The sequence below is a fragment of the Scleropages formosus genome, chromosome 1 (assembly GCF_900964775.1).
Source record: "Scleropages formosus chromosome 1, fSclFor1.1, whole genome shotgun sequence".
Taxonomy (NCBI): Eukaryota; Metazoa; Chordata; class Actinopteri; order Osteoglossiformes; family Osteoglossidae; genus Scleropages; species Scleropages formosus.
In genome coordinates, this window is record NC_041806.1 from 10,774,912 (window position 1) to 10,802,322 (window position 27,411).

Genomic DNA, 27,411 nt, shown 5'->3' on the forward strand with positions numbered 1-27,411 from the left:
ACATTCCAAATGTTTTTCAGGAATATATCATCACAAGGGGGGAGGTTGTAATGCAAAAAACAAATATACATACAAAATATAATGCAAATTAAGCAAATTACATAATATTAAGAATAATCTTGCTGAGAGCAGAGCAGTTCCCACAAACAGGAGAAGTGATAAGGCAAGCAGATAAGGTTCTACAAAGATTCCTGTTTCAAGAACACAGAAAACACCAAGGCACACATGAAGTAAAAAAGGTTTGATTTACTTTCTTGCAGAAAAAATAAAATACAATATTTACAATAATGTTGAACAGGAAAAAACATAAGAATGTTCAATACAGTTAAAACTCACAGTTCTAAACAGTTCAAAATGTGCTCAGTATCTTATACGTTTCCCCAAAGACTACTCACATTCATATTACACTTCACATAAAAAATATCATGTCTCTTTGAAACCAAATGACAGGCAAATATCAGTATTTTTTCAAAACAAATAATAGAACAAGAACTGAACCTGATCAAACCAGTGTTTTTGTATAAATTATTTTCTTGCATAGTTCAAATCTGCTATATAAAATAACAGTCCATTCCAACAGTACAAAATCTTGGTGGACTGGAAAGCAAATGGCAGACAGAACTACACTGGACAGCCAGTGCTTTAAGGCATGAATATACCAACTGTCTTTTACTACAATAAATATACTGAAACAAGACAAGATTAATTTCAGAATATAAATAAAACATTCAGCATCCCTAATAAAAAGAAAATCATAGAAATGACAAATGTTTAAACACTAGCTGAATGAATTTATCTGAACAGAAAACTAAGAAATCAATGCTGCAACAAACTAAGTTTGTGAAGAAAATGCATCTGAAATTCATTTAAATATAGAGAATTTTTAACAAACCATGTTCTCATTGAAAATGCATACTGGAGAACAGATGCCACCACTGTACTCTAATACATCTCTGGCATCTCTTACAGGTCACAAAACTGATACATAGAGAATAAAAAGAACAGAATTCAACACAGTACTATACAAAATCTTTTGAGACTAATATGGAAACACTTTACTTTTTACATATATACACACACAGTCTGAAACTGCTTGTTTCGGACTCTGTGTGTGTGTGTGTGTGTGTGTGTGTGTGTGTGTGTGTGTGTGTGTGTGTGCGCACGTATATGGGGTCGCAGCAAACAGGAGCCTAATTCCATAACACAGGGTGCAAGGCTGGAGGGGGAGGGGAGACACCCAGGACGGGACACCATTCCTTCACAAGGCACTCCAAGCAGGAATCAAACCCCAGACCTGCCAGAGAAGGCAGAGGCCAAACCCGCCACACCACCGTGCCCCCCATATATGCAGAAAGGAAATTCCATTTCTGCTACACTCATCAAAACACTTTAGTGACACACACACACACAAAACCCCATGACCCTTCAGAACTGACACCCTCGATTTCTTGCATTGAAGTGCTGATAGTTTGTCGTGTTATTTTAATAATTTGGAGTGTTTTAATAAATGTATTAAATATATATACTTCTGTGTAAAAGAAAAGTGTTTATGTATAGCTTGTCAAATACTCATTAAGCTCACCTTGACATCCCTGAGCAGACAAGAAAAAATTATCAATTAATGTTTTTTTCTGACTGTTTATTGCAAGGAAAGGAACTCCCTCTCATGCACTGTGATAATGCTTCACAGTCCAGCAACTTAAGAAAGAAAATAACTCAGTGACATCTGGGATGCTGGTCAGGTGGCCTTTCTCACTGAAGTCTTTTGATGAGCGTAACAGAAATGGAATTTCCTTTCTGCAAAGCATTCTGAAACTGATGAGGGGGACCAGACGACAAGCGTGGGATCTTGGTAGTACAGATCTGTGCGGGGTTACGTAGTGTGTTAAAGCAAATGGTGGAGGTACAGAGTTCAGATGCTGCTTTTCCCTCCACCACAGTATTAATTTTATAAATGAGATGGAAACCAAACACTGCGGTGGCACAGAAAAAGTGTGGTCTCTTCTGAGCTCAGTGTCTGTATACATCTGTGTATGAGGGAATCAACATTTAAATGCTAACATGAAAAAGGCAAACATCTTAAAACATGCTTGTGTGCAGCATTCTCTTGCAAACTTTTTGTGCAGCGCATTTCGTGGTTATCATTCCTGTAGTAACTGGCATTAATACCACTAGGAACAGCATAGGATGTAAAGCCATAGTGAGCAAGCACCCAACTGCAGAGGGGCTCAGAAAGCCAGATATTCAACAATCAATGCAAGTATTTATGGTAAGAGGCAGCAGAGCTGGAAAAATGCAGTGAGGACATAGTTCTCTCACCCCCCCACCTATCACTACCCTTTTTATCAGTTCTGCTTTCAAAAAACTCTCCACTGTACAAACCGGAAACTTCCTCCCCTACAGCCACTGCTATGAAAGCTCCATGCCCTAACACACCCCGTAATCTGACTAGGATTGGCCGGGCTGCTGGTATGGACTGGACACGGCCTGCTTTGCTTCTTCAGGCAGTAGGGAGGGGTCAGTCAGAATGGAGGTGCTGATGCTCAGATGCCGAAGAGTGCTCAAAACCACTGAGGAAAAACACACATGCTAAAGTTAGGGTGCAACAAACTATACAGTGCTTTTACAAACTCCTCAAAAACAGTATGTTTCTGCTTTTGGTTTCTTGGTGGCGAAGAAAAGCAGCAGCAAAAAATTACCACTGAAATATAGTGGTTGCACCTATCAATTTAATCTGTGGGGTTAACTTATCTTTTTACAATTTGCCTGCCTCACAGATGCACTTATTTTATTTATGTAAAATCCTATAAGACGCTACGTTTCAGTACAGCACATTTATCTGTGTTGCAATCTGTTCTGTAGAACCCTTTCAACTACTGACTGGTACCACACTGATGCAGCTTTCTAAGGATAGAGGGATTTTCCTCAGACCTAATGAGGAGAAAATGATGCATGAGTTATCTAGGGGCTGTCGTGCTAGTCCACGTTGGAAATTGTGCGCTCAACACTGTCCAAAAGCTAAGTGGGTGCATGCAGAAAAATGTGTCTGCAAAACCCTCCTGATTTCCACACCCACTATGACTGGTGGCTAACTGATACAGATCTCAGCCTGACTTTTTTGCCTCCTTCAATAAGATGACTCTGCAAACTGTCAAGCTAAAAGTAAACGAGAAGCATTTCACACGTGAAAGAACGAACTGATTTGGAGAAGACACAGAGGTGATTTTTTTTAGATAAAGTTCTCTTACTTCAGCAGTGTTCTAGGTGAACATTTTTAAAATTAGTACTGCATTATGGAAAGTATGAAGCAAATACTTTACTGAAAACAGCTACTAAGTTAAAAGATATCATTCGTACAGCTGTTAGGAGCTGTGAACCTACTGACTAATCACAAATAACAAAGCTAATTTAGTGCAGAATGAGATTAATTAAAACCCTAAATAAAGGCTCTTTACACTTTTTTATATTTTTAATGGTAAAACATCCCAGCATGTTTCCAAGTCCAAAACACTGATGGGTACTTGTATCTAGTCAATATTCATTACATTATACTGCTTGTGCATCAGATTTTAAAATACTTTGCAGACAGAAAGTGTTTTAAAAAAAAAAAGTTTCAAAGCAGAAATAGTGCATCACTATGATATGCACTATGAAATTTGAAGAGTTGTGCTAAACACTGTGTGGCAAATGTGGCTGGAGGGAGAGAGTAATTGGAGCTTACTGGGTCTCAACACAGGTAGGGTGCAGTGCCGGTCCAGCCACTCTACTGTCGTCTGACACAGTTTCTCCATGCTGGAGGTGGACACTGTCCCGTTGAAGGATTCAAACAGTGGCTTGATGATGATGCTAAACTAGGGTGCAATGCAGAGTTAAGTACCAAATTCAATGGTGCAAAACCTCACAAAATTATATACATTTCAGTTTTTTTTTTTTTCCCTTCCCACTTTTAACCAATCCATTTTAAGAGGGCAAGATTACAAGCTATTCTTTGGTAAAATCATGCACCCACTTCTCTGCTCCAAAACAGCAATGACATTTGTTACTGAAAAAGTCTTTGTCATCAGTTCTACAGTTGGCAATATTGGGTTGGGTTTTTTTTGATGGTTTGAGGATTAAACTCAGGATGCGAAAGACAAATCTTTCAATAACGAAAAATTACAATCTAACAAAGATGACAATCTAGACCTCTGAATATGAAGGAAGGTCTCAATTCTCAAGGAGATCCATAGTAGCTACTGTATTAGAAGGATACAACCCAGAACTTCCAGTTCTGAAGGGTCCTGGTCTTCACATACTCATCAAATTTCTCCTGCATGTGATCAATGCGATGTCGTGTAATTGGGACCCCTGTGGCTGGCAGCTGCTCCTGACATGAGCTTAAAGACAAAAAAAAAAAAAAAAAAAAAAAAAAGAGCATGAAAGAAAATGACAGACTAAAGAGAGGAGAAAAGTGAAAAAATAGAGGTGAGAGCACACCAAGGGAGGAACTACACAGGACATGCAGAAGAACAGATGTACACTGAAAGCAAGCAGCGCTTCAATGCAAGGAGATTGAGGGCGTAAGTGTTTTCGGCAGCTAAACTGACAAAACTGGCTGCAACACCAATACTCTATGTTGAAGGGCAGTAATGACTGCATGTCATGGTGGATAAGATCAGCATATCAGCATCTGGACATCAATTCATTAGCTTCTAGTGACTTTAGTAATGTCGTAAACAGCTACACAAGCTTGCTTCTGTTCACTTCCTACTGGCACTCTTTATCTAGATGCTCAGGAGAGATGGGTAGCCACTGGCACTTGGACTCCAAGAAATTTTTTTTTTTTATTATTCCCTTGCCTTCTGATTGGGAACTTTCTCACTTTTTTTTTCCCCCCTCCATGATCAGTCAGTTTTTCTTTATAGTTTTAATATGTAGTATAGTTCCTGTGGTAATTTAATGTATAGTTAATGCTCCATTTGTTATTGTCTCCTGATCCTTTGTTCTTCCCCCAACGCATCAGACTCCTCAATACTCAGGGACTGGACTGACACTGAAACTTGCGCACTGGTCACCTGCTTTTTTTTTCCATAACTTTATAATATGATGATAATATAATTTGGACATTTTGGAACACAAATGAATAACCATATGCAGCATTATAATGAATGTGCACATACTTTGCTATCAGTCACAGGAGCTGAAATCTTTTTTGTACAGTAGAGAATGTTTCTAAAGCTCCTCCACTAGTAGCTCCACTAAGAGTTGAAGTGTACATAGTTGGACTGTTAACTCCCATAATGATGAGCGTTTACACCTTTTCTGCTTAATAGAGGATTATTTTAGTAATGGGATGGCTCATGGGAACTACTGTTTCTGTGGTAGTACCGTTTACCACAAGTACTTTTGTGCTGGGAGGGTATTTTTTTGTGGGTGCTACTCGTTTTAAACAGCAAAATTAAATTTAGTGTTATGTATCATGATTTCTATGGAAATTTATAACCAGCATTCGTCCTTCTAACAAAGTGTATGAGAGTGTGTTTTTGTTACATTTACATTTATTACATTAGCTTATGCTTTTTCTCCAAAGCAACTTAAAATGTTAAGGAACTTACAATTATTCATACAGCTGGGCAATTTTTACTGGAGCAATTTAGGGTGAGTTCCTTGTTTAAGGGTACTACAGCTAGAGATGGGATTCAAACCTGCTGCAACCTTTGGGTCAAAAGGCAGCAGCTGTAACCACTACACTACTGGTTTTCTGTGTGCTTAAAATTAGATTGCTCTTAAGTCTGTGTTATGGCTTGTTTTGTGGCGTTATTTTAATCATTTGGAGTGTTTTAATAAATGTATTAATTGTAGTAAACTCTGACAATTTTTTTTTTTAATGACGACTCTGGTACCTTAATTTTTTTTCCCCTATTGTCAAAAGTTTTGGTAAAGTTGCAGGATACAAATATATAAATACAAACTAGTTTTAACTAATTTAATAGCAAAACAATTTATCAATATTGCAAAATGTACTATGAAAACTACTGTAGTTTTTAATGATCATTTGAACATATACAATCACAGTCAAACACATTACTTGTGTTAACATACTCAGCTGTAATTCTAGGGTTATTTCAAATCTGCTGCCATGCATTTAGCTGTCAATTCTGTGATTTTTTTTAAACAGCGTAGGAGAAAAATGACAACTGCTGAGTTGGTATTTGCCTGTAGAAGCTCATCTGATCTGAGCTATACTACTGAGCAACATCAGAGAGCAGGGTTTTAACTGTGGAACACATGAGGCCGTTGTTTCTCTTAACATCAATTATAACAACCATGAATTCTCACTCATCTGTTACTCACTTGATGGAACTGTTGAGTTCCTCAATCTCCTCACGCAGCCGTTTCATCTCCTCTTGAACCTGCATTCTCTCCTGCTGGAGCTTACTGATGTACTCCACCGTCTTCTGCAAGGTTGTAGCATTGCTGATCTAAATCAACAAAGTGACATTCAGGGTCAAAAAAGAAGGAAAAGGTATCTTTTCCCTCTTAATACAGGAGAACTGGTTCAGTTTTAATTCACCGTTACATCTTTCTTTATTGAAAAAAACCTCACCTGCTGAAAGCAAACATTTGTACTTTCAGTAAAGGTTTATAGAAAATATAAATGTCCTATCACAGTGTCATAATGTGCTTCATTAAATGCAATGAAATAAGCAGATTTTCTTTTTAATTAGTATCAACTGCACAGGGTAAATATTTGTATAACTCATCTCATTGTGGGCAAATTACCTATAAAAACACACCAACGTGTTATAAATATTCACCACGCCACAGAAATTTTTTTACAATGAAACAGGAAAAAGGCTGCACTTCTGAAAATCTGTGAGTGACGGGTTGGAGGGGAAATCCAAAAGCATACGTTTAAAGGAGGAAAAAAAATTATAGCCTCATTTTGAAAGTGACTTAGCAAATGACACTTCTTCACTTCAGAAGAAAATTGATAAATGTGCAACTTCAATAGCATGCAATTCAACAGCTCTAACTTGACCACAGATAAGACAGAAAGTGAAATTATAAAGTTCCTACCGGTTTCAAATTGGTCTGAGACTTCAAGGTTGGCACCAAACCACAAAGCGTTTTGAACCCGATATTTATGTTGAAACGTCTTTTTTGTTCAGCAGAAATGTGATTTACTCTTCGACCCTGCAGTGACACAAGACAACCTTACTTTAACTCAAATAGGGAGAAAGAGATAAGAGGGAGGAAGAGACAAAAGGTATGGCAAAATTAGTCACCTGGTTCGGTTCATTCTTGGTCAGACTAGTGCAAGTGTTGTGGGGTGACTGGGGGCTAGGAACTTGATTAGGGGTGTGAGGTGACTGACTGGGAACTGGACTGGGTGTGACTGGAAATTCAGGCCCACATGGTGATCCCTGACCAGAGCAGAGCCCATCTCGCCCTGGGGTGAAGGAGGATAATTAAAAGTCAGCAAGCATATAGTATCCAAGCAAGCATATAGCTCCTTTAGTCAGTCGCTAAGCAGGAATCAAAAGATTCATTATATACTAAGAATTTATTTTAAAAGACAAAGAGAACCCATTTTCAAAGTCCTTTAACAATTTCTCCACAGTTTAAAATATCACCATAAGCTTATATCCAACTTCTAGAGAGATAAAACAAAAATCGCTAGTTCTAAAGCGTTATTGGCAGATTGGTGCAAAACTAGAGAGTGTTCCATCTCTGGGCTAGGCTTTAGCTCATCTCACCTGTGCTGGATGAAGATGTCTGTGTCTGGCAGTTGGTTGAGGAGGCAGCCATTTCTTCCTTGGGAACAATAAGCTGTGGTGATTTCTGAGTCTGTGCAAGGATATGAAATCCAGGTGCCTGTATACAAATAGGAAAAAGATAAACTGAAAATGAGAAAAAAAAAAAAAGCTCACTAGCCCCACTCACAAGGATGAATTACAAAGCTTCATCAATGGAACAACAGTTTTCAGTGACTATCTCTTAACTTTGTAAACCAAAAAATCTCATTATATGAGGTGGACCTACAGACATAACACAATCATAAGAAAACTGAGGGTTTTAATATGTAGTTAAAATTAATATTAAAGTAATATGTGTTCCAATGTGTGTGAATTTGTATGTGCAGACTCCAACTTACCGTTCCAACATTTGAGGAAGAAGTAGAGACACCAGACTTGGAGACAACTTCGGCCTTTAACGGGTTGTGTGTAACAATCAAGGTGCTGTGCTGTCCTGGAAAAGGTGCTGGAAAAGTAGGATGACATGGTTAAGGTGAAGGGCTGCAGTCTGATGACTAGTTAAAGCCAAGACACAAAGGGAATACATACCAGTTCATATATTACACTCTGTGCTTAGTGAGTAAGCTTGATGACCAAGTGCATTCACACAGGAACTGTAGATTGCAAATTCAAATTTTTTCCACATAAGAAATTATGGAAGTTGTGATTTCATTATTTGGATTTTCAACGTTAGATGGTTTTAAGGAATTAACTAGGACAACTTAACAAGAAACGAGCATACCTGCATAGTGTACCGAAACAGAAAAGTATAAAACAAAGCATCCATAGTACACTACCAAAGTTTTCCCAGCAATTTGCTTGCTAACAACAGCACAGAAGACTGTAATCTGATATCCTTAGAAAATTACAAATATGGCATACACAAATATACACAATTTTATAGAATTATTGCACATATATACATTGTGCTGTATATTACAGAGATTATGTAGAAAAAGCATTCATATCTGCCTAAGAAATACACCAAAAGTCTGGGCTGCAATTCAGGTATTCAGGCCTGTAAAGAAAAACCTCAGCAACAACACCACCAGCTTGACGAACAGATAAACTAAAACTAATAATGAGCAACTGGGTGACTATGTAAATGGTCATTCTAGTAACATTTTAAAAACATACTGGACAAATGTTAGCTTTATATGACAGTATCTACAGGGATTTATTAGTGTGCGCAAACTAAGAGCTCTCCTTGGAACTGTGTAGCATCTGTTTTGTGTCACTCAACCTCTCATCATATTACTGCACCCTTATGCTTCCTTAATCTTTTTAATAGTTTAGTTCTATTAAGAATGGTTTCTGACAAGTTATTTGCTTCAGTTTGTAACAGTCTGATTTTCTAAGTTTGGGAACTGAACTCTGTATTAGTTGCAGTACAGTATTCCATCTTAAAATGTTCATGTTTGTCCTGTAACCTCATAAACACATGTGTATTATGCCAACTTAACAGTATGTCCCTTTGGACAAAAAAAAAAAAAAAAAACAATAATAATCAAAAGAAGGAAAACATCACATATTACCCAAAATGAGGTGAGGTGAAGAGATAGTGTGGGAAGCAATAGGCTTGATGCGTCTTGTTTTCTTGCTTGTACTGGAAGACTGGATGGGCCTGGGCAGGGCAAAAGTTTGTGTCAGCTGCATGCTGGGTTGTACAGCAGGCTGCAGAGTAGGTATGGTTGTCTGTAGCTGGGTGGTGGGTCTGCAGGAAGCCCTTGGCGCTGCAAATGCAGAGCTCTGACTGAAGGTCGTGGCAGCATCACTGGGTGTGACTGTGGAAGATGCTGTGTGGGTGATGACTGATGGGGGTTGGGAGCTGTTCAGGACAGCCAGTGGGGTCACTGCAGAATCCTGGCTCAGTATTGGGTGGCTGAGAGGAGGAAGGGCAGGGGATGCCGTTTGCATCAGGGGTGGAGCCACAGGTGCAGAAACAACAGGACCTGGCCCTGTAACCACCAGCCTGGGTAAGACAGGCATGTAGTTCTGTCTATAGGCAGGAGTAGCACTGCTTCTGTTGCTGTTACTGGCTGAGACTATGGATACAGGGTCCGGTGAGATGGCCCTGTGGTCTAGGCTGACGGATGGGAGGTCTGTTGGAAGGTCAATGGATGGCAGCAGGGTAGTCTGGCGTAAAACAGAAACAGTAAAAAATGCAATGAAAAATTGCCCATCACCTCTGAGTGGACATGTGATTGATAGCACTCAATAATTCCTTTTCTTTAGTAAGATGCTAGGTAAATTTCTACCACATTTTCCTCCTCAATTCACATCAGGTTTTAGTCTAAATACACAATGTAATGATCAGCAAAGAAAGCATTGCCATTTCAAAAAAGCACTTTTTTCAGTTATGAAGTTCTTTCAATAACCTCCCATTATATACATTACTTGACCTTTGTCTGTCTATAGATTAGAAAGTAAATAAGCCAACAAATTCAGTTCAGGTCTGGACAAGGGCCATATAGCTATATATTACCGGAGTCTGAGAGACACTGGCTGTTAAATGGGCCACAGATGAGGCAGCTGAGGACAGGGAGGGAATTACTGGCTGCCGAAAGGCGTGAAACAAATCTGAAATAAAGAGCGGTGTTTAGACAAAGTCTTTATATGCAACACTTGTGGACTGTAAGTTGACTTTGAAAAAGAACTAGATAAAATCATTACAGCAAGCAAAAAAAAATACTGTACTATACCTAAAAATACCAGTCAGGCTCCCCACCCCCACCAAAAAAATGTTCATGCAGTAACAAACTATTTATCATGCACTTGGGCACAGAGCTCTTGCCTTGTAAAGGCTCAAGCGTGTCCATGAAGTCCAAGTTGGGCTGCAGTGGGATGAGTCCAGGCTGGATCATGTCTGCATTACCAGCATGCGCTGTAGAGGTAGGACAAATGGTCAAAGTCTCCAAAACATCCTCCACTTTCAAAGAAAATGTGAAGAGGTATTTGTCCATATTGACCTGGTGCATCAAGTGTTAACTATAAAAATGTTTAACAAATGTGTACATATGATGGCTTGCACAGTAAAATTTTACAGCACATCACCATGAAACTTTAAAACATTACATTGTAGTCAGGCCAATAAATTTCAAACCCAGGACAAGTCTGAGTTACTTGAGCTCAAAAACATGTCTCTGGATGCCAGCTAAGAGCAGGAGTTAGTCAGTAACAGGATCACTGCCTCAGTCTGGTGATCAATAAATACAAGTTTTCATTTTGGCATTGATTTAACAAAAACTATGACAGTACATATGGTGGTAACAGTACAGTCATTTTTTTTAAAATTTGTATAGCTTTTCTCATAGAAAGCCTGCACAATATTTTCGTCTTTCTAAAAAAAATTTGCCTATCTGGACTAATGAACTCTTGTTTATTGTAGTAGAATATGAATTTTCCAGTTAAGAATTTGCACATTGCTTATAGTTTAAGAAAATAATTGTCTGTTAACCAAGGTATAACTTCAACACCCAACAAAGAGAGTAGTGATTAACAGACTTTTTAACCCAAAGGCTTCAATTTGAAATCCAAAACGGTCCTTGCAATTGTTAACTTTTAAGCAGATAAACACTTAAGAATCACATGTCTGCAACCATGTCTCTTTCTCCTAATGTAATGCACAAATTGTATTTTCTCTGAGATGTATGTCACTTTGGGGGGGGGGAAAAAAAAAAAAAAAAAAAGAGTCTGCTAAATGAATAAATGGAACTATAAATGAACAAGGTTCTAGAAAGGTTACTGTATATCAGGCTGAAATACTTGTTTTAGTTGGTTTTATGCCCAGCACAGGGTAAAAATAGATGGCGCAACTAGAAAAAGCAAATACATCTACATACACAAAGCAAGGGTCCAGGGTCAAAAGATTACAATCTAGCCTGAAATTTGAATCACAATACTAGTTACATGTGCCACAAGCCTGTTTTCAACCTCTAGTCTCTGCCTCCCTCTACTGGTGTATATGGTACTTGGCTAAAGCAAAGTATTAAGATGAAGTCAGGTATATAGTTATTAGCTCTATATTGACATCTGCTTCATTGATCATCTTGCTATAGTACATGAGCCATCATATTACAACAGCATATGACATTACAAACAAGATATATAATGGTGCATGCTTGGAAGGGCAATGATGTGCCGAGGAATCTGGTCAGCATGCGGAAAATGAGTTGGAGATTCTGCTGTGTAGAAGCTGCCAGTGAAGTATTTCTAAACAGAAGAGTCAATGTAGATAGTGTGCAGCAGCCCTGTAACCTCGGCCTGGCCCTCACCAATCTCCCTGGGGTTGGGCCAGCCAATAGTCTGGTGGGAGGCCAGTGTGGAAAACAACGTGTCTGAGAACTCAGACATGAGCATGTCCATGTCAAAGAGCTGCTCCATTTCCATGGGTACTGGTGAGTCACGACTCTTGCGAGCCCCGCGGCGGAAGGACAGCTCCTCGTCCTGACAAAGGGAGACACGGATGGCGTCTGGAAAGACCTCCCCAAAAAGTGAGAACTGCTCTTCCGCTCCCTTTGGTGGTTAAAATGCAGAGGCATGCCAGTCAGTTCACACAGCGTGCACAACAGTCTGAGAATACTATGAAGTATTCTCATCTGGTTAATCTGGTTTTACCAGATGAGAATACTTCATACCCTGGAACTTCCTAATTGCTCACATGCCATGTATAATCAATTAAAATTTAATGCTATGACATCTTTGCAAAATCTACTTCAAGCTTTTCACAGCAACAAACAGCAAATTTTAAGCCATTATCTTTTTATAATGCATTACATTTATGGCAGTCTGAGCTTGTACTTGCGTTCACACTTTCAAAAAGCATGACAAAATGCACTTGTACCAAATACAATCACTAAGAAAGTTAACTTCTTCCATGTTAAATCACCCAGTAAATCATAAATAAATCCATGTGCAAAGAACCCCTTTACAGTTTTATTATCTTCCCCCTCTTGTTTACACTGGCTAACGTTTGTTAAAAAAAAGTGCCAAGAAGTACTTCAGGCCTTGTGAAGAATAAATTACACTTTCAACCATTAATCATTTTCAATCATTCAAGATCTTAAGTAAAAATGCTGAAAAACAAAATTATGACCATAAACATACCTTGAGTAGGCTGGAAAGATCATCATCCTTGTGTTTCTGTAACTGAATGAAAAATAATATTGCAGTTATGATTTAATAGTATTTTTAACATTCCTGCTTGCACTAAACACACTACTAAATACCATTAAACATCACTAAATAAATAACCTCCCAGAACCAGAATTACACAACAGTTCCCTTGTCTTTAAAAAAAAAAAAAAAAAAAAAAAAAAAGTATAAGACAGCTATCATACCCTTTTCTTGAAGTATGTTCTCCACTTGTGATATTCTCGGATAACAATCTCAATTCTCCTTTTCCAGTATTTGCCTTCTGTAGCGGTGGTGGTCTGTTTGTGATCACATGTATGGGAGTAGAAAATAGAAAGATAAGGACAGAGAAGAGGGAAAAAAAAAAAAAAAAGTTAAATACACTTATCAGACCAGATGCAGTCTAGAGGGCAAGAGAAAACACAATGCACTTGCTCACCTCAGACGGACGATGATCATCCGAGGCCATGGTACCATCCAGAGGAGTGACAAAATGGCAGACTGGATTCTCCCTCTTCTCTACATCTGCAAGCACAAAACCATCAATGTTATTCACACATCCAGCTGCACAAACTGATATAGGGTACTAGAGGCAGGCTGTTTTTGGTCAAGCAGTTATGTAGTGTGCTTTCACATGAAAGAGATAATGGATGGTGCAGCGCAGAGGCTACTAGGTCAATATCCCCCTTACACTGTATATACCAGGCCCTCCAGATGGCATTGTTCAGTCGGATCTTGTCTCTCCACAGTAGCTTGAGGCCCTTGAAATTCTTCCATTTTGGGGACACTAGCTTCCCACTGTGGAGAGGGATGGAGGTCAAAAGGAAAGATAAGAAATGCACTCTGGCTAAAAACTAGTAGCACATAAACAAGGTTACAATTATTTTATTATTAAACTTTACATAGTCAACATCTTTCTTCAAGGCAACTACATTTATTTATTTAGCAGACACTTTTTTCCAAAGCAACGTCCAATGGATACTATGTAGTGTTTTCAGCCCACACACCTTATTCACCAAGGTGACTTAACAGTGCTACATTACTTACCCTGGGTCACTCCACCATACATTAGGGGAACACACTTTCTGTCACTCACACACTATGGGTGAACTGAGCATGTCTTTGGACTGTGGGTGGAAACCCACGCAGACACAGGGAGAACATGCAAACTTCACACAGACTGAGCAGGGATCGAACCCACGCCCACTCGCACCACCCAGGCACTGTGAGACAGCAGCTCTACCCGCTGTGCCACCGTGCTGCTAACTACTTTGCATAGTTAGCTACACACTCCCCCCCCCATACATCTTTAGATGCTACGCTACACTATTACAGTTGTGTGAAAGACCTACTCATCCATCCAATAACAAACAGTGGACAATCAAAATTTACACTTCACACGAGGTTTTAGACTGTGGGAAGAAACCAAAGGAAACTGACTGGAACATGGGAAGAATAACCATGCTACACAATAAAAGCTGGGCTCAAACTTATGTATAAACTAAGACCCTAGGTGGTGCAGGTGCTGCCTACTGCATCACTGCGCCAGTTTCTGCAGTAACAGGATCTTTAAGGAAAAAAGGGGAAAAAAAAAAAGTGTAATGACAACCTTCAACCATCACAGAGAGCTCTGCACACCTATAGGCTTATGTATGAGCTTAGATGAAAAGGTAAAAACTAGAAAAAAAGGGTCAGTATTGGTAGAAACGAGCTTTCAGAGCAGACAAAACCAGAAGATGACATGACATTCAAAGTCTATCAAATGAAAAGCAAGTTGCTAATACAAGTTTCTCATGCAGACAACGACATGTCCTACTGTGAGGAGTTGGGGGGAATAGGATGCAAAAGAGATACAGAAAAGACAGAGATAAATTTAGGAATATACATTTGGAAAACCGTTTTCTCCAAAATGCATCCCACAACAGACAGAAGGCTTTGATACCCAGACACAGTTAGTGAAGCACAGCATGTTTTCTTGACATCACCTTTCCCCACAGAACACATATATACTAGTAGCTACCTCTTGATGTCACAAACATGTAAATAAAAATATGTAAATAAACAGGTTGTGAAGGACTACGATTACTTAACCTCAGTAGCTTGTGTGGAAAATGTATCCAGCAGATGGGTTTTTTTGTTTAAAAAAAATTTAATATTTTTACTTTTTAAGCAATTCATTTTATTTTATTTCTATTTTGACTAAAAACAAGCTTAGGAATCACAAATTATGACCTATAAAACTTCCTGCAAAGTTTTCAGCTTTATATGTAGATGTTGCTCACCAGCCCAGACATACATATTTGTAAGCAGAGATTCCACACATAAACTCAATAAGCAGCCATCAATAAAGTATATCTATGCCAAGACCATCCACAGTCTAAAGAAAGTCTCAAAGAGTTCTTATTCTGGAAAAGGGAAGAATTCCACTGTCTTGCTTTGCTCACACCGAAGACTGATCACAGAATCAATTATGGGGTTTTTCTTTCTATTTATAGGCAATGTAACCAATCTTAACCTCAAGTTGAAACATATCAAAAACAGAGCTGTGTAATAAAACACTGTCAAGATTGCAGTGTACAGTAGGTCCCAACTTAAGAACTCTGAAGCTACAAACTTTTCTGTTAAAACATTCTATGGAAGCATATCCTATTTAACAGCTTACCCAACAATTTCAAATGGCACAGCAAAACCTCACCTGATTCTCTAAGATATAATGATCACAAAAATTAGTGCTGCCTTAAGTTTGTCAACAGCCTGCTCTGACAAGGCTTCTTTATTGTCTGTATTTACAACAGGCCATAAATGGACAGGCAGGTGATTCGGAACCTGCACGTGTGTGGGCAAGGATAGCTGTCAGCATGGTCTCTGCAAGATACTCAAATGGAAAGAGAGAAAATCTCCATGCAAAAACAATACTGCTCTCTCTCAGCCCCCAAAGCTGTCATGCTGTTGACATTTACCATTCATTCACTTAAGACACTTTTCTCCAAAGCAACTTACAACTCAGTATAAACAAAAGTACATTTCAGATGACACAGAATTATAGACAGACATCCAGTTCTCATAGCAGAGTCAGTTTCCCCAAAACCAGTTTTGCCAATGCACATAACACTACCAGTGGCATGTAAAATTGATGTTTCCCCTTCTTCACTTTGACTTCCATTCAACTACCGAAATTTGAGTAACTAACCAACTCTGACCCAATGAAGTAGAAGACCCACTGTATTCAGTTACTTTGGTAAACACTGTGCAGCCTCTTCTTCCTCAGCCTTCTCCAACTCACGTAGAAATCCGAGAACGTAGGAATTCATCACAGAAAATTTATGAAGCCAGTGGGTGGAACATTTTAAGTGATCCCCTGAGTGTCCAAGTCAAGAAAAATTCTAGATTCAGCACTTGCAGTCAAACATACTAACCACCGGTAATAGGCAAATGGAAACAAACCACAAGCATTAGTTCCAACTAAAGTAAATCCTGTTATCAAAGCCACAACGCAAACAAAACTGCCTCCATTAAACTGGTCAGCCAAACTGTGGGACCTGCTTTAGTTTTTAATCAGTATAAGGTCAAAAAGCAGTGCAGGTCCTCTAATTTTGAAAGGGCATTCCCATGTCCTGGATAAAGGTGTTTTGGAAAAGTTTAAGATTTTTACTGTATTTGTGAAATTACAACACAAACTTGGGAAGTGACAGAAAGTGTCCCTCCATGTAACTTCCAGCTAATCGCTCACCTAGAACCTGTTGCAGTCACAGCTGTTCATGCTGACAAATGCTTTGAATTAGTGAATGATTTTAAATATCTGTATACACATTTGTGTCACGAATGGGGAAAGCTATTTTCTAAGCACATCCTGCATTTATCTGTTCTCTAAAATTCATGCTTGTTGCTGAGAAATTACACTGAGCCAAGAAATGTCTTAAAATGCATCTGAACAGAATTAGAGTACAGAACCAGATTTTGTGAGTGTTGGTTCTCAATAAAAAGATGAACACTGTACATGATTGCAACATGAACAGTCAACAATGTGCACTGAACAGAGGTTTCTGGGAAGAACATCGTTAGTCAGCTCAAGACCAATTAAAATATAAAAGTTGGTTTTACGAAGTATTCTACATTATAGCTATATCCAAGACTTTTCTAGAACCTAACCCATAAACAAACAAAAGGATGCAAATTATATCATAAATGAAGCTTTTGTTGAATGTGAGATAGTGGTTCAAGTCACTTTGGATTATGAACAAAAAGAATTACAGACAGACTCCCAGTCCCAATTGTGTTTGTAAACTGAGGAACAAGTGAATAAAGGATTTTTCATAGTGCTACAATATTACATTTTTAATAACTCTTGTCAAATATGTGTTATAAATCACTCTTTTGGTATAAAAATATTTCAAAGGATGAACAAAGCTTCAAATAAAAGAATGCTACCGCCTACCAGACTTCTGTATGGCTGGGCAACACAGCACTGCCACCCTTGAACACAATTAAGACTGATCACAAGGCAGTGCTTGAACCTGTAAAGAGGCTTCTGCCCCAGGGCTTTCAAGTCAGATCTGGGACAGCACACAGCTGTATCACCCCCTACCCTCACTCTGGGGCCATCCCATCTGCAAAACACGACACCGCGTCCTGATTCTGGACGATAGCATAACAGCTCAGCTAACAAATGGGCAACTGTACACTCACACACAGATGCCAAAGCCTTTCTTAGATATCAGACACTTCACAGCCTGAGAAAGAGAATGCTGCTCACCACAACCTAATATTTTGTCCACAGATCTTGTTCTTTATGAAGTGACCAAGTGATATTCTGGTATAACAATTTTCACCCTTGTATGATATAAATGGGGACAAAGCTTAGTGTACATGCCTGTAACAACAATCTGATAGCATATACATAGCTCCTCAACTGTTCATGGCTTAAAATGGATACAACAGATGCATTCCTTCTTAGGATAGAGGATCATTACTCATGAGTTTTTCCAGGGGACATTCTGGAGTCACTGAAGGACAGACTGCTCTATTTGTATAAAAAGTTAAAGTTGACATAAAGCAAAACACAGATGGAACCCTCCGAGTACTGAGTTAAGAGATAAGATGTTCTCTAAAAACCCCAAAATGGAGGGAAAAGCCACACAAAACTATATATTCATATTTTATCCTTAAAGTTTAAACAAGAGATATATGCATAAGAAAAAATACAAAATGAGTGTTAAACTGAATAAATTAATACTAATTAGCAATACTTTAATATGGCAAAGTAAACCCCACCACATTTTTAACTCATCTATAACTATGAGGTATGACCCATTTCCTTTGGAGTTTTGGTGTATTTTTAACTTGTTGACACCTAGGTGCGTGCAGTACAAAGGACAGACTGTTTTCAACAAGCTCAGCTTTGTGTGCACAGTGGTGAAGAGTAAGAGCCTACCAAGATGGGCAGCTGTTGACAGAGGACTAAGTAGCAGCCATCACAGCACGTTTCCATCGTAAGCCCTTCTTAAACAATGTCGACTGATATTGGGCTTGCAGTGTCAAGTGTGCTCTCAACAGCAACGCAGCAGATGGTGGGGGGGGGAATTTTCCACGTTGCTCTGACCATCTGGCCCCTGGCCCAAAAGGGCTCAAGGAACAGTAGAACTGCCATTAGAGTGGCAGTTGAATATTCTGCACTGAATAATTATACTTGAGCAAAGTACTCTGTTTTGTTTTTGTTCCCGTTTTTAAAACAGATATAAATTATCAATTACACCCTGCAGCACTGGTCACCTACACTCCAAGGTACAGTACAGGGAATTGTGAACCCTTTTGAAATGACCTGGCTAATAAAATGTGATCTAATTTTAACACAAGTAATATTAAATAGAGTCTGACTGAACAAATAACACAAGCAAAACTGCCCTTTGACATACTTTTATTGAACATATTGTCTAAAAATTCAATTTTAGCAATGGAAAACAAATGGGAAGTTCTTGGAAAGATGGTAATTGAAGTAAGAGTTTCCAAACTGAGTTGTGGGTTTGAGGTTCCCTGCCCTACAAAAATTTGGTCTCAACAACAGATCTATTAAAATTCAACACTGTGCTGGTCAAGGAAGATTTCAGGGGAAGATTTCTTGTTTCCCCAAAACAAGAAGTTTAAAGCAGTAAAGGGCTTCAAAAGCATTTCTAAAAGTTTGGATCCATCCAGGGTCAAGCAAAAAGTCCACAAATACAAGAACTTCAATAGTGGTCGTGGAAGATGACCATGAAGGAGTTCACTGCTCTCCATCAAGTTTGCCAAGAACCATATAGTGCTGAAGCAATATTCTGAAGACAGATGAGAAAAGAACACGTTATATTTGGCAGCCATATAACACTACATACCAATACATCAGCCCAACTGTGATACATTGTGGATAGAGCATCATGTGGTGTGTGGCTGCTTTGTTTACATTTATTCATTTAGATGATGCTTTTCCCCAAAGGAACTTACAATGTTGGTGTACCTACAATTATTTACCCATTTATACAACTGTGTAATGTTGCTGGAGCAATTGAGGGTAAGTACTTTACTTAGGAAGGGGTACTACAGCTGGAGATCAAACCAGCAACCTTGGAGTCCAAAGACAGCAGCTCTAACCACTATGCTACCAGTTACTTCTTGAGGCTTTGGACAGCTTGCAATCATCCTTGACTAACCGCACTCATTAACAGCTTCTTGAAGTGTTTCAGGTTATTGCTGGTAACAGATGTGGCGTTCATTATTAAATGTAACGAATGAGATACTTTCTACACCTATGACCCACAGATCTGAGGAAATAATATTGTTCAATTAAGATACAGTATAACATTGTACAGTTTGTGTACTATTTACTTATTTTATGTACTTGGATGAGATCACATATTTTAGAAGCCACTCATACAGAAATCCATAAAATTTCGAAGAACTCAAAATTTCTCATAGCTGCACATCACTAGAGTTGTAAGAGGCCACTCAGCACAAGACACCCACCACTTGACCCTTTGATGTCATAATACACCTAGGGTTTGCTCTGTAGATCAGAATCAGAATGAGTTTTATTGGGCAAGTATGTTAATGCACACAAGGAATTTGCTGTGGTTCTAGGTGCTGCCAGTATTTACAGGCAAACAAACAGCTGACACAGAATTACAGAAAAAATATTTACCGAGTGTACGTTTTAAATACGAGAAGTATAAATACTAAAAAATTAAATTAAATTAACAAAAGTGGTTGGACAATGTTCCACTGACAGGAGACTTCTAGGGGAGTGTTAACTTTATGAGAGCGATGGTCTCCCGGGTGTGGTCTTGTATCTCATTGTTCTGGCAGACAGTGCTCTGTAATGCCTGCCAGAAGGGACAAGTGTACAGAGCATACCTGGGTTGTGTGGGATCAGTTACGATTTTGCCTGTCCGCTTACACTTTAGACTTGTACAAGACCTGAAGGGCGGGCATGAGTGCACCGATGATCCTCTCAGCCGTCTTGACTGTCCTCTGTAGCCTATTTCTGTCCGATTTGGTAGCCGAGCCAAACCAGAGTTATAGGAGTACACAGGACAGATTCAATGACAGCTGAGTAGAAGTGTATCAGCAGTTCCTGTGGCAGGTTGAACTTCTTCAGTTGGTGAAGGAAGTACATCCACTGTTGGGCCTTTTTCACAATGGAGTCAATATAGGTCCTGGGAGATTGTAGGACCCAGGAATAAAAACACCATGAACACACCTGCACTCTAAGAAATCTGAAGTAAACTTGACATGTTTCCCAGATGCAAACTCTTTAGTCTTAGTAATATACCTCTGTGTTCTCAGGACATCTGCCACAACCCCTTATGACTTTCTGCATGGACTGCATCCCCTCTTAATTTCTTTCTACGAGATCCGTGTTACACCAGTGAGGTAAAGGAAGTCTTCACTTCCCTTTGAGCACATCATAAACACACTGAACAGAAAGACTAATTTTCCTTACACAAAGCAGTGCATCAGAAAGAATTTACTGTAGTCTGGGCAATTAAATTCATTCAATAACACAATCTTAATCTGTAACAAATTAAGAAAGGGACAGTAAAGCATGCCAACAAAAATAAACAAGATGATGATAAACAAAATGTGTCTTCATCCAAAAAAGTAAATATTCTTAAACTGAACACATACTCTTTCCTTTGGCCCAACAGTTGTGTACCCACAACAGCTGGACTTGTCCAAAGAAACTGATGTATAGTGTACTTCATTAAGGAGTGAGTGTTCCTACACTTTAGTGATTTTAAAATTCCAGGTCCAAGTAGCAAAAAACACATAGGCACTCCAGTACTTAATACCCAAAGCAAAATGACAAAAACCCAGTAAGAACAAATGTCTTTAAATTATTGACCACTTGCAAACACCAAGAGAGGAATATGTGCCGTTCAGGCAAGTCTAGACATATGTGGTACGAGATAGTAACAGCTTATCATTTTATCAGACATACCATTATAACGGTACTGGATGTGCTGTCATAGGTGCAGTGTGAATGGTTACATAATTTCATTTACACAAGTGAACAGTAACTAAATCATTAATATTAGATTAGGTGAGCACTAAAATATGGCTCAAATAAGTTTATATCCCCACCATGCGCATGACATGGCTAGCTTGTTGTCAGGAAACATTTCCTTAAACTTTACCCACAACCACATGACATATGAATAATGCTCATCTCTGACATTTCACTCCCAGATGATATCAGATCATCACTACTGGTCACATGTGAAGACACTGATGGTGATGTTGCAGCAATACCACTCTGCCTAAAAGAGTAGTGGTGCTGACACCTAATCTCTCAGCATTTGAACAGCTCACTGTTGCAACTATCAGCTGTGATGATCCCACAAAGTCAAAAAAAATAAAAATCCTGAAAGTTCAACAGTTACTAGTCTCCTTGTTTCAGAATTACTTCATTCCTTGAGTTCACAATGTTTACTTCCGTTTGTGTGTCAAACTTCATGGAGCAATGGCATCCCACAATATGCTTATTTGCTTTGCCCTGTGGGCGGCTGGTGGCATCTTAGCTGGAGGGGCTGCTTTTGGCTCAAAAGGTTGTCGGTTCAGTCTCTGGCTGTGGTGCCCTTGAGCAAGGTGTTTGACCTGCAGTTGTTCCAGTACCTTCGCCTAGCAATGTGCCTGAGTACCTAGTTATGGCCGTGATGGACTAGAGTCCCATCAAGGGTGTCCCCCCCCCACCCCATCAGCCTTGTGCTCAATGCCCTCGGGACAGGCTCCGGCTCACCACGACCCAACTCGGGACGAGTGGTTCTTGAAACTGGTTGGTTGGCTTTGCCCTGTTGAAGCCAATCTTTGTAGTCACTGCAAGAGGAAAGTGCATTTTCTATGTATTCTGATTGCTATACAATTCAGACAGACTATAACCAATATATTATGATAAATTTTTTAAAAAGGAATAAGCAATTCTTGTATTAATTTTTGACAAAGTACTACGAATACTTGACTTAACCTTATAGATTTACACAACCCACTTAGTACAAGCTAACTTTGAATCATGCAGCGTGTGCAGTCAATTCACACTACGTGGTTCATGCACATGAGATCTTGTGAAATACTTTGGGCAGAGGAAAACTGAATCAGAGCTCGTTCTACATCATGAAATAAAGGATGGGAGTTCACAATTTTTCTTCTACGATTTCACATTACATTTATTAATTTAGCAGATGCTTTTCTCCAAAGCGATATACATCTCACAGAAAAATACAGTGAGCGCATTACATCAACATTTTAGCTACCTTTTTGATTTCACTTGTTTCCAATGATACTTCAGTCCTGGTTTTTGCCATGTTTATTTTCCCAGCATTTCCATGACCCATATGTACTCTAATCTCATAAAGAACATTGACGTCCAAATTAGAGATGAACCACAGACAAGAACTATTTGGAAGAGACTGCTGCATGAGAGACAGCATTCTTTTCATCTCTTATTCTGAAAATAAAGTGCATATGTATGGCCAAAGCTTCTACCCTGAACTCATCATAACTTACCCATCTTGAGCACGCAGGCTGGTACCCCACCAATCTAAGTTTAGAACATTCCCAGCTGGCAACTGCCTATGGGTTACCAGACCACCATTGATGACAGCAAGCAAAGGACAGCGATCCTAATGCACAAGCCAGAGCTGCAGGGCAAGTGGGAAAAGCCAAAGGGGAAACTACTACAGAGACCAAACCAGGAATGTTTACTAAATATGGTTCTCCAGAACTGCTGCTGTTGTGTACCATCCAGTTACTACTCCCTGCTGAACCAGAGGTCAGCAGAGAAAGAGCAGAAGGCACTCACATTCTGTCCTAAGCAACAAGCAGCCTTTCTCCACGTTTCCAAATCCAAACTCACACCCTGTCATTGAGACTAAAACATCTCAGTCAAAACACAACTGCATTTGAACATTTTTTTGGTTTAGTTTGTTTTACAAAAAAATATAGCAGACATTTTTATTATTTACAACACAAGAATGAATGCTGACATTTAATAAGAAACTGCTTTACAGTTTAAAATGAGGCTCAAAACAATCCTTTGTTTTAAATTTCAACTATTGCCATACAAATGAGAATTTATAAACAGCAATCTCAATTTCTCCACATTTCCACCATAATAGAAAAGGATTTTATTTTTCCCGTTTCAAGAAAAGTTCATAAATTCAATTAAACAACCAAAGCCAGCAAAATAACAAAATGCATCTTTGCTAATATGGCTGAAATATATGGACACCCAGAAAAGAGAAGGCAAAAACTAAGCACAATTCCTCTCAGAATTGCTAGTTCATAAAATAGGTACAGCAGAGAAACACACATACTGCAATATTAAAAACAAAAACACCAAAGTAAACTGCTTATATGTGTTCATACTACACAAAACAGATGTATCCTGAGAGTCACAAGGTTTCATACAAATTAACAGCAGCTGGCATTGCTTTATGAAGTTCTCAGTAATGGCATAGCAAGGTTCAGCTACTGAGTCAGCCACCAATCACAACGCATCATAAAATACTGCATTGTGTCTGACCAAAAGTACTCTTACAGCAATAACTACACAAGTGCAGTACAATGCAAAGTACTTATTGTATGTCCAAGGTGAAATTGCCAGAGATCAGTCTACAGCCATAAGGACATAAAAACCTTAAGATCCATATTGGCTCCATCTCAAACAACACACTCTCAGCAAACAAAATGCCAGAGTTCCAGTTCTTTGTCATAACTAACTAAATGTTAACAGAATGTTTCTTCACCAAGCTGAACTTGCTTCCTCCTTCCTTGGAACACTTTCCAAATAGTGTAGACATGGAGTGACAAAAACAGTGGCAGGTCTAACAAATGAAAATGCAGTAAGAACATTTAATAAATGCAATTTCTGACAGAAGATAAGTAGCGCAAATTGTCTAGATATTCACCTACACACCAACAATATTCTTTTGAATCTGATCCATTTATAGCGTAGCGGTTGTATCCTTCAAAACATTCCAATATGGGAAATACACAAGAGGATGTCTATAGAAGAAAGTTGACTAATCTCAACAACAACACCTTAAACTAGGTTTACTTGAAACTTTCATATCTGCAGCTATGTCTCTTTCTCTTAATGTAATGCATAAACTGTACTTTTGCTGAGATGTACATCACTTTGGACAAAAGCATCTGCTAAATGAATAAATGTAAATGTAATCTCCAAGGTGTATAAACTGAATCACCATGTAGAGGGGAAAAAAATTCTCAAAAACTTTAGACCTTTCAATATGTCAACAAATAACACAAAATGTCTAACAGAGGAAAATCTACAACGTATGCTAAGGGCAATCCTTTGTCAAATTTTTTAGAGTTAAATTAAAAAGCAACTGAAAAAACTAAACAAGTGTGGGCAACAGTAACATAGTAAAGGCAGCAGACACTGCAAGTAATTGCTGCAGAGCATCCTGATGCCAAGCCTTGCATCAGTGTTTTCTAGAAGTACCCTTGGGCCAAAGCACTGCACTCTGCTGAACTCAGCAGTCTTAGCCAATTAAGCACAAATCACAGCTTTTGTACAGTCATAACCTCTATACTGCTTAGTTAAACCAAAGCATAACTCAGGTGACTAAGAAGTTACCAATTTTCCAGACCTGTGGTAACTACTGAGTTATTTCATGATACATGGCATATCATGGTTATCTTATAAACTGAACAACTTTTGGAGAAGAGCTCACAAAATTAATCAAACGGCATGTACTGAGAACACTATTGCCATTTAAAAATGCACTGCTTTAAGATAAGGATTAACTCTTCCTATTTGGGAATTCCCTGTTTATAAGTCCTTATCTAGGCCTTTATATGCCCATTAATTAAGGTGTGCCAATCTCATGCTTACGTATCGCAGGTTTTAAAAGATAAGGGTGCAAGAACTGACAACTACATTTTCTGCTGGCACAATTTATAATTCTTCCTAATAAACTCTGCCGTCAACCAACCACCCTGTTATCCTTCATACAGCACCTTGCTCAAGTGAGCAACACACAGATGTGCCTCCTATCATCCTCCCAACATTGCTGTTGAGAAGATGACTTACTTACCAAGGACAACATTTTGTTAAATATTATGAGAACATGCAGCAGATACTTAGTCATCAGCACTAAGCAAAAGTACAATAACCTCACAGGATAACATGGTCAGCTGGAATAGGTCACTTAACACTGTCCTGTCTATTGTGAGAAATTGCACTGAATTCATGATATAATCCTCTGACTTCTACTTGTCATCTAGTCCCAATTATAATTAAAATGAAATAATCCAATATGCCTTCATGCTCCTGTGGCAATCCAAATCCATGTCATGTGTAGAGTATATATATATTAATTTGTGAGAAGCAAGAATAAAGCACCAACAGTACTCATTTGAGGTAAGACACTAATACAAGATTCTCTGCCTAATGGTTTTCAACTGGCTTTAAGGAGATCAAAATGAGCACACTCATGTATTAGGAATGCATATGCAGTACACATCTCCTGCAACATACTGGATGTCTGACATCAGCCACACACAACCTCATTCCGACATGACATTGAGTTATAAAAAGGGTCAGTTTCGTTCCACGTCTACCATAAACCTGTCTACATTCTCTAATTTTAATAACCTAAATTATTTGAGATTTATGACCCTGATGAGCTAGCAAAGTAAAACACAAATTTGTGAACTTGTTTTACAGTAACCACCATCTGATTGAAGGACTTATACTATAGTTATACTGACAATACTGTGCTACACACAAGTAGCCACTTCGATAAAAAGAAGACTCGAGTTAAATCTACATGACACAGGACGGGTTGTTAGTAACTGTGCTTTTTTTCGAGTTCATTCGTCACTCCATGGAGTTGTTCACCTCCTCAGAGCTAAATGCACAGCACTCCCCGACCAGAGATACTGGATCTCTAACTGTAGTGTAACACGAACCACCAGCCCGCTCGGGCTTCAGACTCAGCTAACAGACAAGCAACTTCTCCAACGACAGGACAGGAACAAGCTTCCTAACTAGTCTAGACTAAATGGAAAGATGATTTATCGCAGGTGAGTAGCGAAGAGGATAAAATTTAGTCTCTTGACTTTTCTGTTCTGGAAAAAAAAAAGGACACAAGCAGAAACAAAGGCGGGGGAGCGCAGCGTCCGGAATATAGCAGCACTGTGTGTTACTCTGTAACTGTCACGTTAAAACGAGCGGTGCCTCACCGTTTGTTTGACGAAGAAACAAGAATCGAATTTAAATTAAAATCGAAGAATTACAAGTAATTCACACCAAGACGTAAAGTAAGCTCTTCCTGCTGCCCAGAGAGCAGAGAGAACACGACGACAGCAGTTCGCTCGCTAGCCCGACAACATCATGATCATTAGACGTGTGTTTCAAGACGCACGAACTAAGTGGCACTTGTGCTCAGGTATTTCTATACTATTTTACTTTTTCCGTACCTGTACGCCAGAGTCATGCACTCAAAGAGCTTGGTGAGGGACGCGTCGATTGAGAAGTGCGCCGTGCTCGTCTTGCCGAAGTGGTAAGTCTGACACGTCTGCTTGTTCACCGTGTCGAAGTCGTAGCCCTTCTTGGGCGGGTGCTCGATGTGCGGGGAAGACACCATGAAGTGTCCGCTGTGGATGATCTGCGGCTGGGCATCATCTGGCCTCTTCAGGCCGATGTTGGGCTCCTCCGAATCCGAGTCGTCATCCGGCTCCTCGCGCCCAGTGCTCACGCGTCGACACTGGGACTGACTCGGACTCTGGCGCAACTGCCTGGCTGCCATTCTGTATATCACTCTGCGCGTAACTTCCTGCTGCTCAAAAAGTAATTTTCTCCGCTTAGCTTTAAGTCATGTGTACTACTTCACGCTGGCAACAAAGGTATAGCGTCCCCCACCACACATTTTCGAACTCCGTCTTCCTTCCTTTCTTCGCTCACAAAATACATTCGACGCATCCCCCACTCCTAGGACTTCTGTACGGC

The 27,411-nt window shown here is 39.2% G+C and overlaps 1 protein-coding gene across 2 annotated transcripts; it reads right to left on the bottom strand.

Moving 5' to 3' along the window:
- Positions 1-1,286: 1,286 nt before the first annotated feature.
- Positions 1,287-27,411, bottom strand: mlxip (MLX interacting protein). 2 transcript variants are annotated; one of them, XM_018752962.1, is made up of 17 exons: positions 26,883-27,411; positions 13,603-13,709; positions 13,351-13,436; positions 13,118-13,210; positions 12,885-12,926; positions 12,053-12,224; positions 10,573-10,662; positions 10,264-10,358; positions 9,314-9,914; positions 8,138-8,244; positions 7,740-7,857; positions 7,269-7,432; positions 7,060-7,176; positions 6,334-6,461; positions 4,253-4,376; positions 3,722-3,851; positions 1,287-2,570 (listed from the first exon to the last, which is right to left on the bottom strand). In XM_018752962.1, exons 1-17 carry the CDS (start codon positions 27,209-27,211, stop codon positions 2,449-2,451), a joined length of 2,625 nt encoding a protein of 874 aa, XP_018608478.1. In that variant the 5' UTR covers positions 27,212-27,411; the 3' UTR covers positions 1,287-2,448. The 2 variants fall into 2 exon arrangements, with proteins under 2 accessions (XP_018608478.1, XP_018608477.1); XM_018752961.1 differs by having other exon boundaries at positions 12,053-12,293.